The sequence below is a fragment of the Lagopus muta genome, chromosome 3, assembly GCF_023343835.1.
Source record: "Lagopus muta isolate bLagMut1 chromosome 3, bLagMut1 primary, whole genome shotgun sequence".
NCBI lineage: Eukaryota > Metazoa > Chordata > Aves > Galliformes > Phasianidae > Lagopus > Lagopus muta.
Genome location: NC_064435.1, coordinates 83,651,825 through 83,667,856, shown reverse-complemented (window position 1 = coordinate 83,667,856; position 16,032 = coordinate 83,651,825). Strand labels below are relative to the sequence as shown.

At 37.1% G+C, this 16,032-nt stretch overlaps 1 protein-coding gene across 1 annotated transcript in view; it reads left to right on the top strand.

Annotated features, from left to right (window-relative positions):
• The window catches only part of LOC125691343 (uncharacterized), a 211,664-nt gene that overhangs the window by 67,235 nt on the left and 128,397 nt on the right, over nt 1-16,032 (top strand). The window contains exons 7-9 of the mRNA XM_048940609.1: nt 6,183-6,269; nt 9,238-9,321; nt 14,043-14,212. Coding sequence (XP_048796566.1) covers nt 6,183-6,269; nt 9,238-9,321; nt 14,043-14,212 — 341 coding nt within the window. The remainder of the gene's footprint in view (nt 1-6,182; nt 6,270-9,237; nt 9,322-14,042; nt 14,213-16,032) is intronic.

Sequence of the window (16,032 nt, the reverse complement as noted above, 5' to 3'; positions counted from 1 at the left end):
AAAATCAAAAGCCCTAATTAATTCTACCACTTCATCTGCAATAGGCTCTGTTAACGTCTCATATCATGCTCCAATAAATTTGCCCACAGAGATTAACAATGTTTAAAAAGAAAAAAGAGGGAAAAAAAGCTTCAATTGAAGACCAAATCTATTTTCATTAGCATAGGTATGGTATGGTATGGTATGGTATGGTATGGTATGGTATGGTATGGTATGGTATGGTATGGTATGGTATGGTATTAACATGGCTATACTGCTTCTGGCAGCAAATTAGCATCTCTATGTAGTCTCCTGCTGCACCACCTCCTAACTGCAGACTTGGGCTGGACGTATCTAACATGGTGCTGCCTGCATCCTGTGAGGAGCATCCCACTGTGAAATAGAGCAATTCTGCCCCTCATCAAAAGCCAAAGTAAAGCCCTTAGCCTTTGCTAAGAGATGAGTTACTACTGAAGGTAGTTCAGCTGTGGCAGGACAAAATAGGCCTTTTTCTGCTCAAGCATGTAAGTGAACAAAAGCTTTGATCTGCAGTGTGCAGACAAAAAGGGTTTTGGGAAGGAGCCACCTGGGATAGCAACTTGATAATAAAAATACCAGCAAGAGCATCAGTAACACCAGTCTGTTAAGAGAGAACTGAGGATTTTTGAACAGTCTAGTTTCATTCTAAGGAGTTGTTAGATACCCACTGGAGAGACAGTAAGCATGGATGAAAAAAAAGCAGGCAACTGCTGGGAATTCATGTTTATGTTGCCTGCGAAGAAAATGGGGCCTGTGACATTGGCATTTGCATTGGACATAAAGATTTGCATAAAGTATGGAGCTAGACATGTGAATCAAAACTGTATCTTTTTTATCGTAAGCAACAAGAAAGTTTATATGTAATAACTCAAGTTGTGTGTCTGTGGTTCCATGCTTTCTGATTTCAACAGGGACTCGAAATGGAAATGCCAAACCCAGTATGCAGGGCATGATGGATCACCATGTATGCATAGGAATAAAAAGGGTTGTCATTGGAAGTAATTTTGCGTTGAATTACACAATGTGTAATCCAATTGAAATCAGCAGAACAGCACAAGGTGTAATGTAGTGTGCAAAACGTGTTCCATTGCATGCAATTTTGACAACAGGGATACCGTGCCACTCATCTAAGTAATGTGCTAAAATTGAGTCTGTGAAAGGTATGGGAAGAGCTGTGAAGAACGGATGCTTTTTATAATTGGGAAATACCCTTTAAGAAGGTAACTGGATATATGTTTTTAAGGCTAATTTATAGCACTTGGGAATTGTTCGCTTCATAGTAGTGCTGTTGAAACTCTGAGCTTCTCACTGTTTCAGAAAGTTCCTTTGATGCGACTGCATTGCACAGGATCAGCTGAACACACCAGCCTGGTAGCACTCAGTGTCCATTTTCCCCACTGACCTATGTCATGTTGTCTAACAGCGTTCCTAAATGAACTGCAACAACAGTAAATCTTTCTTCAAGTCTTCAGTCAGCAGCGTTTCCCCAGGAAAGCAGCAGGTCTCACACTGGTTTTCCTTAGCACAGGGCCCTCGGTTGCCTGTAGGAAAAGGAATCCCATGCTGTACATCTGCACAGCGATAAACATGGTGAGTCTTCCAGGAGTGGATTCGGGGAAAGGAAAGTGGGTGCAAAGAGTGTGGGCTAGGCACAGCATGCACCATGCTGCTCAGGCACGAGTGGCCCCTTCACCAGCATCTTGTCAAAGCTGACAAGTGAGTTTATTCAAGACTTGCAATATAAACATCAGACACAGCTATGTGGTTTGCTCATTACCTATGGTCTCCGCTGAGGATAAGGAAAATGACATACGATACCTTTAAACTTTAAAAATCAAAAAGAAACTTGTTGATGATAATATTTAACAAGCTGTGTTTTCAAGATAAAATCTGCTCTACCAGCTCTTGCTGCATGGCTCTAAGTTTGAAGATACCATCGAAGCCTATTTTTTCATTGAATTCTTCCTAGTCTTACTAAAATTTGAAGTTCCATGTGTAAAACAGCCCACTCCCTGATATATTTGGTGATAGTCTGAAATGACTTCATGCTTCCAGCAATCCTATTCTACGTCTGTATCTCGAACATATAAATAATATTTGTCTACACCTATAGGTAACAATTTTAGATCTAAATCCAAAATAATAGTAATTTATCTTACTTAAGGCATTTAGCTTTTATATGTAATGTAGATCAGCTTATATATATTACAGTGAAGGCATTTGTAATGGCCACAATTGGAGGCAGATGTAACTGGTACTGTGCTTCAGTAACCATATCCAAAAATCCAAATTAAAATATAATTTCAGGTTAACTTGTAATAATTTTCTACTAATTTCTGGCAAAACAAGAACAGGAAATTACTGTTAATTTGTGGATTATATACCAAATCACTGTCTTATTTAGAATGAAAACTTTCTTTCTAACATTTTCATTAGATGTGTATATATCTAGCAACACAATTTTGGAATAAAAACTTAAAGCATTTGTTCTGAAAGTTTCTACCTTTCCTAAATTATTTTCCTGTTTTAAGTAATTTTTAAAAATCTCACCTAAAATCTCTTCCCCTCCCAGTCCCAAGCCAAATTGAGATAGGCACCTCTCTTAGAGGATATTCAGGTTTGGCTCTGGGATGCTGCTTTGGTTCACGTGGTTGCATGTCATTATAAAGAAACCAGGAAAAAAAACCAGAATCTTACAGTGGGCAGCCCAGAGAGCCATATCTGCAATGCTTCAACAGCATTTTAGGTAAAATGCCATCTCAGACTAAAATCAGTCTTTCCTCTGGCTTATTCAGAAGTCTTTCACGAGTTGCCTTATAAGGAACTCCAGCAATGTATTACTAAGTCATTGTTAGGGATACCTGCTGACCATGCTGCTACCTAAAATGGGAGGGCTCCTACTTACTAAGGGAAGTTGGCTCAGACCATGATCTGTGTATCCCATTTCATAACAGAAAATTTGCTTATTCAGCAATTATTGCATTTGTCTCCAAGCATCATTTCAAAAAAAAAAAAAAAAAAAAGCACAAATGAATGCCTATTCAAGCAGCTAGTAATCAGCCACTTGGTTATTAGTAATTCCTTCAATTTTACACTGGTCAAGAGAAGCTCAACCCATCCAGTGAAGTTTTGTTATTTAACTTTCATTAAACTCAAAACTTAAATCAGTAGTAAAATATAGGGGACAATGCAATAATTGCCTGTCATCACAAATTCTTGCTGTACCCATGACATGATATTGGTATGGGCTGTCTGATTTCTTTGTGGAGTAGATCTTGCAGAAATGCCCCTTACTTACACCATTTCTGTGGTATTCTCAGGACATGAACTGTATAATTGGCTACAGACATCTTAACTTAAAAGCCATCTTAGAGTTTCATCCAGTCCTAGTAATGTGCATGGAGTCCCATGGGCTGCGTTCAAGGATTATGCTAATTTTATTAGCAACTCCTCTTGATTTAATTAAACTATACAAATTCCCACCTGGTCACTATTGTGCCAACACCCTTCCTTCCATTTTTATTCAAACATATAGATAATTCTTGTTTTTGCTCTTCAGTTCTGATATTCTGAATTATCCATTGTGTTTTCCACATGAAGTAGCACAATTTTGAAGGGAATGAATAGAGTTTCAAACTCAGTTGTTGGGTCTCAGTAATTCTCTGGATCGAAGCAAATAGAACACGTTTCTGAAGTCAGTTAGCTCTTCACAGCAGCAGATATTCATAATAGGTTGCTTTTTGAAAGCACCAAGCTGTCTGCTGCTGTTTAAAATACCTGCGAGCAAGCTCTGTATTAACGTTTGCTTTACCGTGTTTATACCATGAAGCAGAGCAATGTGAATTCCTTAGTGGACTGTTAATTTACATGTTATACACTTTCAAATATTTCCAAAAGCAAACGTGAAATGATTAGTAATCCATTCACGTGCTCACAAAATGTTATTAGTAAAATGCCTTAGGCAGTAAGTTATGTTGACGAAAATTGATAATTTTATATTTTAAATCTAAAGTAACCTTCCCTGCCTCCAACAAAACCAAGGACCAGCCCAGATTCCAGAGCTGCTGGTACTACCTGGAGCTGTGTTGTTCAATTCTCAGTGTATGTTGAACTGAAAGGAAAACAAAAAAGTAAAATGAGATTAGAGCGAGCATCCGAGGTTTGCAGGGATTTCTTCTGTTCAGAAAGCCTCTCTGTAAGTTTTCTTATGTCCTGTACTTTAAAATAGCTCATTTTCTTTAAAGTCAGCGATTCTGACATTTAGCAGTCTTTCCATCTATATGGACTTTAAAGACTGAACATTGCTATGGAGAAATCAAGCCTTGTTCTGTATTTCTGTTTGACTTTGTGTCTGCAGTTATGTGTTGTCCTGGCTGATCTGAAGCTCTTAATGAAATGCCTCATGCTCCACAGAAAATAGTTAGGGTTGTGCTTTTTGCAAAGAGGACCAAAACCCAATTTTGTTAATAGTTTTGTCTGTGTATCTCTTTTTTGAATAATAGTTTCCATGCCTTGTAGACTCAAATACAACATGACACTTCCTCCTAAATGCCAATTATTCTGTCGTGAAGAGTTCTGCAAAAGTCTGCTCCTCAGAGCTTAGTCCCAAACCCAAGGGATAAAGAATATAGTGCATTAAAATTCAGTAGAATCTGTTGTGATATAAAGACCGTGCAGAAACCCTATGCTATCTGACTATTGCTTGTATGTTTGCAACACATACTTTCCAGCCATTTACATTTATGACTATGAAGTAACTGAATAGAGATGTATCGTCATTTTCTTCTTCAGCACATGGGTGAATTATTTTACTGACATGTGCAGGGGTGTTCATATAACATCGTGGTGCTTTGTGATAGAGAAAAACAATTACAGTGAATAAGGTAGAATGGCTCTGTTATTGCAGTACATAAGACTTTGATTACATACTGCCAAGATTCATACCAGTCTAGTAGTTGTTGACAGATAAAGTAACAAAAATGAAACTCATTTATTTTTTCTTTATTGCGACCTCAAGGTAAAGCAAATTTTCAGTTCTTGTACTTACTACACTGAAGGAACAGAGACTGACAGTCAAAATGTGCCGGTCTAGAAATATAAATTAAACCTAGTTTCATATCAAAGTTTCATTTAGTCTCTGAGAAGGAGTTGCTGTTTGGATTATTTTTGATCCTAAAACAAATATACTGCAGACTACTGTAGCATATGTTGGATGAGTTAACACCCTCATGCATTCAGCTCTTACGTATTAGCCCTGTTCAAAGAATTTTACAATTTGTTATGGACTTCATTACTCTACATTTTTTCTCTATTTAGTCATAATTTACTGTTCTTGAAAACAAAGTGAACGTAAGGGTGATTTTAATAGAGCAACAATTTTCCTGAAGGAAAGACATATTTTAAGAGAAAGCTCATCCCTTTCCCTCTTGTGTAAAAAAGAATTGTTTTGGTTGACAGTACTGAGAGCTCCTCCAGGCAGCTAGATGCTGAGATGGTCCTTGATAAGTCTAACAAATGACTTTTTTTGGTGTGTGAACTTGATTAGTTTCTAAAGAGCAGATACAACTAGCTGTTGAAATGAAAAGTGCTAAAATGAGTGTTTTTACCCCATCAAAACCTTGGATTAGCTACCTAGCCCAACTAAACATTATTGCTGTTCAGATTAATGAGGCAGTTTTCTAGTATCTCCTCTGTAATTAAACACTTCTGTGGTTGACTACAGTATTAAAGATGCACCAGACGTTGAAACCTCAGTGGTGAAATTTAAAACTGTTGAAATTGGAGGGGTCAGCTGTGAAACACAAATTCATCTGCAGTATGGGTAATTCACTTGCAAAATGAGTTTCAAGAATAATTTGGCTTACGTTGGAGATGTTGAATTTTTTTATCTTTTTCTTATCATTCCATCATCTAAATTTGAGAATTTTTCTCATTAGTTCTCAAGTAAAAGTAACATAAAGTGCACTTGTTTCCAGAATTACCTTTTCTGACCTTTCACAAGATGATAATTGCAGTACTAGTAGACTTAGAAGACTTGTTAAAAAAATTAAGCTTATAAAGTAGCAAAAAATGCCCCTTTGCTTGCTGGTGTCGATTTCAAAATTAACATTTTGGTTCATGTGCTTCTAATAATCGCTGACCCTTACTTCGTGTGCTTTCCACAGGAAATGAGTACAGCAGAAATTACTTTGACCTGCTGATGGATGAGGAAATAAACCCAAGGCAGTGTGGGATGGAGGTCAGTGAAGAAGGTGAGGCAGAATTAAGTATGTAATTTTGGTGTCAGAATATTCTTTTCCATTCATGAAAATGAGGTGACAAAGATCACGTATGCAGTTCCATTTAAATATTGAGGTTTACAATTTAATTTATAAGTCTTACCTGCTCTGAACATGATAGGCAGTATGCATAGTCTTTGATCAAGGACAGTGAGTTAATGGACAGGTAAAAGTGAGGCGGTGCTGTATTCACTCTCCCACCATAGCAATAATAATAAACACTCCAAGAAAACTGTCTACACCATATTCTCTTTAATTAACATACTTAGTCTACAAGTGAATACTAAGCTGCAGGTTTTGCAACCCAAAGCCTTTGTTAGACAACAATTTTGTTAATAAGTTGAACGTCTGTTTGCTTAACAGAAGAGAAACCCCAGTGTCCAGAGTTCCCAGCATAACAGGAGGCCTCTTTGGGTTTTCTTTTTACTAGTTTAGCCAAGATATTCAGCTTTGTTGTCTGTGGGTGATAGCAAGGAGTGGGAGGGTGTGATTGCAGTGCTGGGAGAAGTTATGCATAGGTATGAGAGAGATTAACCAGTAGGTATTGGTTTTTTTCCTGTGCACAGAGGAAATTCTCCTTCACTTTTAGATAAAAAAAGGGTGGGAACGGGCCTGCCTGAATTTGCGTGGGCTTAGGTAAGAACATCATCATGGTAATGAAGTGCTCAGCTGCAAACTGAATGCTTTGGCCCAGCTCCTGTAGTTAAGCCCAAACCTCCTAATAGCATGTGAGACTGATTTCTAAGTTTCTACCTCCCCAATCCTTCGTTTTGTCAAACCTTGTGCTTATTTCTACTGCAGAAGCTCTCTAGACACGCAATTATAGGCATATGTGGAAATAAATTGTGTAGGTATGAATATTTGTCTACTGCAGAGTCTCAAAATGAGTCACTTTGGAGATTTGTGGGAAAATTTTATTTGCGTAGATACCAAGATTTAAATTATCAGGCAACCACGTGTGACAGAAAAAAAACACACTGTAGTGCACATCAGTAACTTGGATTTCTGTGTACTGGTGAAAACAAGATGATGATTTTAGTTTTATTGAGGGCAAATTGCACCTAAACCTGTAATTTTCCTATCCTTTGTGTAGAACAGCAGTGATCTTTAGAAGTCAGCTTTTGGCTCAGAGTTGTCAAGTGAAAGATTTTTTTTGTCGATGCTGCCTTGGTTCATCTTATGAATAGGATTCATGAATCATGGTCTGCTTTGTACCCAGAGAATGAAAAGTGGATTAGATTTCTGTATCCTTGTGAATGTGCCTAAAAGCCGGTGCTGTAGAGTGCTGACACCAGGAATACAAGGTAGTACAGCTTTTGTTGGGAAAAAACACTCTTTTGGCCATGTAAGAACTGCTGTACACATGTAATCTTTTTATTCTTTTTTTTTTTTTAATCTGGAAGAAAGCTTTAAGAAAGTCCAGACAAAAGTGTATCCTGCCAAACTTGAGATACATATATGGCTGACCCTTGATGCTCTTCCTTTTTCTTCCCTGGCAAAAATCTCACTCAAATCTAGGGTAAGGCCTGCTTATTACAGACCTACTAGTGACAGTACTGGCCTCAAGTTAGTTGTGTTGGCATTTTCAGAGCAGTTGAAGTGCTCTATTGACCAAGCATCAATAGATGGCAGGTTGGATGTGGGTGCATTTATTTGAGATCAGTGATGCATAACTGCATGTCATGAATGCAAGCATTATAGAAATAAATAATTTTTTGCTCCTCTTCATCTCTAGTAAACTGTGGAGAAGAGAATTCCATTCTTTTATCTTACATTTTCTAGCTTACTTATTTATTTATTTTTTTTTTCATAGAGCCTTTTTGCTCTGCATGTTGAAGACAAAACACTGCAATTTTAGGTGAATTTTGAATTGCTTTCTTTTGTACAATCCACTGTGGAATCAGACAGAAAAACAATAACAGCTCTTCAGTAACATAATAAAATTTCACGAAAATGTAACTAAAGCCCCCAAATTCCTAATTATTTGAGTGGGACTGTAATATCTTTCTTTTCCTGGAATAATGTCATTTATAAAATGCTAATTTTTCTATGTTATCCTCCTAAAATCTTTAGTATAATCAACTCAGAGCCAGTGAAATGTGACACGTGAATGCCATAATGTCAGTTTCACAGTCATTTGTACGTCTATGAATCTGTCCATCCCTTAGTTTGACAACAGACATCTCAACAATTCATTATCACACATACTCATGAAGAGGATACTTCCTAGTTTCTTTTTTTCCTTGCAGAATAAATGTTGTATAAGTAGAACTGTATTTGTATCTACATAGATAGAATAAAAATGGGTCAGAATTGAAGTCTGGTCCAGGATGGTCATACTCTAACAGGAGATACATACAATTTCCTTCTCTTTCCATCCAGGAAAAAAGGAACATGTATGTCCAGGACCCTTGCTCTGTTTAAAAATCTGCAGATGTTATTGGGAATTTGAATGATTAACCTGTCCCAAGATGAAAATTCATAGTATATTGTAACATCTACTCGTGCTAGATAATGTGTTAGTATTATGGACAGCAAGGTAAAAATTTTAATAAAGATCCAAAATCATATTACAGAAGAAATGAGGTGCTTTGATTTTTATTATGAGTAAAATAGAATTCACTTGGCAATTTGAATATATATAATCAGTTCAGCAAGTCTATTAGCAGAATTAGCTAGTTTCAGTACAGACTAAGATATAATGTTGATCACCTTTGAAAAATGTGCAATTATATATTTTTCATTTTAAAATGTCTTTCATAACTCAGAAGAAAATGACATCTCTGCTATGAAGCTCTACACTACAAAAAATAATGTGTTTCTTTTGTATTTCTTTATCTTTATACTTTAAAATAAAGTTATCTGAAATACTGCTGAATGAAGCAAAGAAACATTAGATGTCTCACTGTTGTTTTGCTGTTGTTTGTTTTTGTTTTGAAAGATCCTGTGAAAATTGAGGAGCAAATCCTGTATGGTAAAATGATGAAGCTTCTGGATGAAGCAAGCAAGATAATGGACTCTCAAGGTAAATATATATATATATATATATATGCATATATATATATATGTGCATAAGTGAAAACAAAATTCTCTTGAGACTGAATGAGCTGGGGAGAGTGGTAATCCATCCCTTTGAACTCAGAAGGAAAAAAGGACAGTGATTTCACTGTGAGACTGTAAGATCTCTTCCCCAAAATGCTTTTGTTTGAGTCCCATTTATGTGGTTTTAAGCATAACTTAGGTGGTGTGCTTTCTTTATGCTACTTCACTCTTGCTAAATTCCATAGGAATGAAGAATGGAAAAGTCCTTGCTTACATGCTCAAAGCTAGAAATCTGAGTCTTTTTTTAAGCCCATAAATAGGTGAGCTGTTCTTTGGACTGCATGGTACTTCCTGTAATATTTCTGTTATATCCAAAGCATGCTTTGTCAGAGGAATAGAGCAGGCTGTTGCCTACAGCACTGGAGGTCCAGGAACTTGTTTCCTGACTAGATTGTGAGTCAGTTTATTCTAGAAGAGGCAAACTTTTCATTTGCCTGGGGTTGCAAAATCCCTTGATTTGCCATTAGTCATATCAGTAATATATTTGAAACCCATTTTGTCTTATTTTAAATGTAAGGAAAATAAAATACAACCAGCATATTCATGCATGTAGCTTAAACTTTAATCTTTAACACATTATTAGGAAGTCCTGGACTGATGCATGTTAACTTCAAGTTCCACATTGCTGAGAAAGCTTATAGCAGTGCTGCAGGTTGTGTGTTGCTTTTGTCTTATAACAGCATGCATTACAATAAAAAAAATACTTGGCTGTGGTGAAGTCAATGTTAATTCTGTAGGAAAGATGGGCACTGTCTTCTTCTACAAATATTTATGGCATTTCATGGTCTTCCATAGCCTTATCCTCCAAATATCCCTGTGTGATTTAGGAAAATGTCTTGATGTCATTTACAGGCCACCCCAGGTAAGGTCCAATACCCTTTCAATTAGCTTTCTGAAAGTTTGCTGCTATGATTTCCCCTGAATTCATGGGAGAGGGTCAGAGAAGCTGCTCTGGACAGCAGTTCATCTCACTTAACACATGTGCTTCTCAATTGATCAGACTAATCACACCCTAGAAGCAATTCTTCCCTTGCATTTGCCTCTGGAAGGATCTTGGAACCACCTTCCCCTTGACCAAAGCCATCTGAATGTATGTGATGTGCACTGAGATGATGATCTCCCCGTAGGGCTGCTGTGAGGGTGGGTACATGGAGCTGCCAGTTTTAATTCCAGGGCAGGCAAATACACTAACAGCAATGTCTTATGTTCCATGGGCATGCCAGAACCCTGTGCCTATGCAAGAACGGAGTGAATGTGGGAGCTGCAACAGCCTGCTGCCATCTTGTCTCAGCACTTCTATTTCATAAAAAGATCCATATAGACATCAGAAGTAGTGCTGTGGGAGAATGTTGCACCCTTTCCCACCTGAATTTATTAATGAGGCTCTTTATGGCTTTGGTGAATAAAATTCTGAGAAGAGCAGAATTTTCTTGAGTAAACGAGGCTTGTGCAGTCTTCACCTCTGTGTATTTGTATGGAGATGTATTTATTTCTGCCTGTCTGTTTCTCACTTTAAATTTATCTGTTTTCCTCTTCTGAAACCTTTCTTTCTTTCTTTCTTTTTTTCCTTTTTTTTTTTAAACAGAGAACAAATCTCACAGGTCTGAGTTCCCTACCAGTTTTATGAAAATGGGCAGCTGAGCAAAACAGACAAATCTCCACTGAGGGAAAAGCTAATATGAGAATTTGACCCTAATTAGACATCTAAAAAATTGTAGAAAACTGGGTTTCATTTGATTCCACTTTTATAGAGAAGCTTCTTTTTTTCCATTTGACCACTGAACTGAAAAATCACGTAGTCATACAGTCCTAATTAATAGATGATCCCCAAAGGAAAAGAAAGAACACGGCTCTCAGAACTTATATCATTGCATATTTACAGCATTTTGTCTCTGTTGGTCACTATTGTGGTACATGTTAAATCAAATTATAATCAACCTAAAATGTTGATTGTCTGCTTTTTAGAGAAGATGTAGACTGTACATTTTTTATCTAGGAATAAAATCTGTTAAACAGTATAAAATGGTGATTCATGTATGTCTAAATGATGCCAGGTTCCACAGAATAGAAAACATTTTTATTACATTTTTCTTTGAAATCAACAGAAAAATCAAAGCAAAATGTTTTGTAGGAACTTAGCTGTTTGATAAATGAGCCTTTGGTATGTTTTCTTTTTATTAAATAATGTTCTGGAACCAAGCAGCCAAAATGAATTTTCCTTGTGGAGTTTATAGGTGCTTCATGCATTCAAACTTGCACTGAGTTGTAGTAAGCTGGTAAACCTGTCCTTTAAAGACCCAACTCAGAACGCAAACCACTGCTATCCGATGAACAAATGTAGGAGTAAATGAAGTTAAAAGCAGCCAAGCTAACACTGGATAGATTCTTTGAATTACATCATAGCATTGATAAATAAAGCCTTAATGAAAGAAGAGAAATGATTTACGTTCTATTGAAGATATGACTTGTGCCATTAAATACAGTCAAGGCAATGAGAAGTTCCACACAGATGCTAACATCACAAAGAATCCAGTTTTTAATTAGTTTATTGACCTATCAATGAACTTCATTTCAAATTTTCAGCCATTTCCTCCTGTGCATATAAATCAGTAACATTTTTAGAAGTGGCTAATTCGGTCAGCAAGGAGATGGAGACTTTCTTTTTTGTCAAGCTTTGGACAAAGGCAGCGGCTGGAGCCTCTATCAGCATGATGCTGGGTCAGTTCAGATCTGGAGCAACATATTGGTGACCAAGTTTCAGATGCTCCTTTGTAAAATAGCATAGAAGGAGCTACCAACTCAACAACCACATTGTCTCCTTGTCTCCAGCTCAATTTTTCCAGTGGTGCTTAAATCATATGTGTCTTTCCATCAAATAATTTTCAAATCATAAAATAGCCATAATTTATGTTTGTATTTTTAGCAGTTATCTCTCTTGGAAAGGCTTTAGACAATGTTCTCTCTCTTCTTTAGTTCTTCTTCCACAAAACAGTCAATAATGAGCTCAGTGTCTTCCACCAAAGCCAAATCCACTTGATAGAGTTCCTCACAACAATGATAAGCACCAAAAGAGGAAGGCTATGTTGATGAATCGCTGCATGGTTGCCTTTGCAGACTGAATGCTTTTCTTCCTTTTTTTGATATATAAAGACTTTCTCTATCTACACCCAGCAGATCTGAAATGGGAATGTATTGTCCTCCCAGGATGTAAACTTGCACTGCTCCTGTGAAAGCAGTAAGGCAACTGATTTATACCAGCTGAGCATATGGCCCGTTGTGTCAACACAGTATGGAACAGGCAATACTGCATCCTCTGCCGTTGGCAATGTTTTCATTTCCAGTGCTTCCTGGATTTTTTTCTGTGCTAGCCAAACCTTTAATGTTACAGTAAATTTAAATGTAAACATCATTTTGTTTTTGCAGTTAATAGTTGTAGGTCAAATCACTTTTCATTAGGCTTGTAAGATACTACATGAAGAGATTCTGTGTACCCTAAGGTAATGGTTTAGGTTGTTTATATCTACTATACACTTCCCCCAACGTGATTTTGAATTTGTATCCTGTTGTAATTAAATAAAAAAAAAAACCTACTTCCTGTGTGTTGGTGGCACTGAGGTGATTTAAGTGCTCAGAAGGCTCAACAATTAAAGTCATTAAACAATGAGTAGTGCACAAAACAGAAAATTTTAATAGCCTTAGTTTTATCTTTCCTTTTCTGGTCTTCATTAAAGAATGAGGGACATCAAAGCAGAGGGAGAAATAAGTCTTTTAACTGCTTTCATATCTTAGGGTAGGGAAAAGGGAAGGCAAATAACTAGATATGTCATTTTGTTGTTGAGAAAGGCAAGAAGAACTATAAAAACATGCACTTATACATAGAAATATGAAATCAGATGTGGACAACCTGATATCTGTCATATCTTAGTGATCCTGATATGGAGAAATGAGCAAAAATAATTGTCTTTATTATCTACGAGCCCAACTAATGTTTATACTGCAGCAGATATCAATGAGAAGATGTGCATTTTAAGTAACATGTTGAATTGCAGTGAAAAAAGGAAAGTTTATCTGTAAGGTCAGCTTTCTGAATGAGATTTATTTTTTATGTACATGCAGAACTTACCCTTTGGTTCTGTATATGTCATAGCAGTGAAATCAATGGAATGATGTGGGTGAGAGGAGAACCGAACCCAATTAATTAGGTGGGAGCTGTGTGAACACACCTGGGGGAGGAATCTGATCCTTCAGAGTGAGTGGGAGGAAGATGAAATGCTTGGTGTGGTTCTGCTTAAGCCTCCCTTCCAATTGCAGTTATTCCTAATCTTCCCCAGGAATGAAAACCAAAGTCACTCCAAATCAAAATTCTTCTATGGGAGAGTGAAGTGACCGTGGATTTCCAGAGTATCCTTTTTGAGCTTCTTAAGGCACAAGTTGTGCCTTTATGCTGCCTTTGCTCTTAAGGATAGTTTTCCTGGTAATGGTATTTGGAATCTGCCACCTGCTTTATATTTACTTCTTTCTTTTAATTTTGTGGTATGAATTGTTTTTCTATTTTGGTGGACCAAACATTGCAACCAAGCAGTACTAATTGATGTATGAAATCTCATTTGTTAAGAGAAATTCCACCACTTTTGTTTCAAGCAGCCCCTGTCACCAGTGAAGATTCTTCAGACTCCGTGATGCCTGTCAGCTTCAGTAAGACACGTGACCTTCACAAGGAGCTTGAAGATGAAGTGATTCCTTCATATATCGAACAGTTCGAGAGAGATGTTCAGGATGACATAATTATGTTTGGCAGCTTTTCACTGGAACAGGTCAGACTTAAGAACTATGAGATAATTTTATCGCTGTCTTCATAGCCTGATGCTGGCTTGTTGACCTTGTACACCCCAATTCTATTTCACTGCCCAATGATACATATATTGAAAGAGAAAAAGATAACCCATTTTATCAGCTTGCTTCATGTCACTGGAACTCTGCTTAGCTAATAGCAGAGCCTTTGTCTTTGTCTCTATTTCAGTGTGAATAAAACCAGATTGCTTTCATTGCTCCTTTACTTAATAGTAGGGTGTTCCTTACTGCTCTGTAGTAAGTATTGCAGTTGAGTTTCAATCAAGAGCCTAAGCTTAGGACATCTTTCTCTGACAAATTTAACAGAGGCTTATTCATCTATCAACAAGGAAGTTCAGATTGGAATCCAGGAAGGATTTATGTAGCAATATTTATTGTAGAGAGGCTACAATTATTCCCAGTTTATAAATCTGTTGTGTTTTTTCAGAGTGCCAAGGCTTCCTGTGGTTTTCTTTTTGTTATTTCATAGTTTGAAGAGACACGGTTGGGTTCATGTTGACAAAGACACAAGTTTTCAGGGCTGAAACGATACTTGTGGGCACCTAACTACCATTTGTCCCAATGAAAAATCTCATAGCAAGACTAGGGGACAGGAAGAGAGATTAATTGATGAATCTATCATTTTTAATTAGCAACATGAGAACAGCACACTGGCTCTGATGGGCTTAAAATAGGCTATCCAGTGACTAATGGTGATCTAAGCTTTCTTTTATTTTCAGAGAAAGTTTTTAGAATTTTTTCATTGCAGGACCAAGCCTCATCATTGCCTTGCTGATGTTTGTGGGGACAAACATCCTTCCCTCTAAACCCTAGTGTGGCTGTATTTCATTCTGGATTTCATTTTCATTGCATCGTGCATGGAAGGTGATTTGGGAAAAGTTGTTCAAGGAACATGAATAGGGAAGAAATATCACCTGCTTCATGGGGCTGATGTAGTGACAACCTGGGAACGGCTGAACTTTGTGTATAGCAGTTTTCCAGAAGACTTGATATTATGTCACGAGTTTTCGTTTTAAGTTTGGGTTATTCAGATGCCCCCAAATATTTGTGAGTCTCTGTAGCATGTGAAAGAACACAGTAGATTTGTCAGTTCTGTATTTACCTTCCTTCTGAACATAGTTATTGAGAGAGGATCATTTAGACTCACTTATTTCATTTTTACTTCATTTTGTTTGGGGGAAAAAAAAAAAAAAGGAAAATCCTTACTTAAGGAAGAAAAAGGAAAATCCTTATTTAAAGTGATTGAGTTACTCTACCATCAGGATAAGTTCTGTAATTGCAGATGGGTACTCAGTGCTTTATACTGCATATAAAAGATTGTGAATGACTGTTTTCCGTCCCTTATTCCCAAAAATCTCTGACTTCTGCTGTCCAAGTGCTATTCAGGAATTCAGTCATAATGGTGTGGTACAAGATGTCACATTCGCATTGCACAATGCTGAGTATTGCAGGAGGATCACTATAAAATCTATATTGACTTCTACCTCATTGGTTTATGTACCCATCCTTATCTTGCAAGCACACAGAAATGGGACATTCAGTTGCTTTCAACAGGAAACACAAGATGACATTGGAAACTGAGGTTGCAAATATGCATGTCTTATGTCTTACTAGTATTCCAGTGCACGTAACAAAAATGTGAGCACTCTCTGATATGTATCTTTAATGTACCTTCTGTGCATGGTGTGTGGATCAACTTTTGTGGTACTGCAGTGCTGAGTACTTTCTCTAGCAGTTGCGAGATTGGTGTTGGAGTGCTGTCCTATTCTTTAGAATCTGCCAC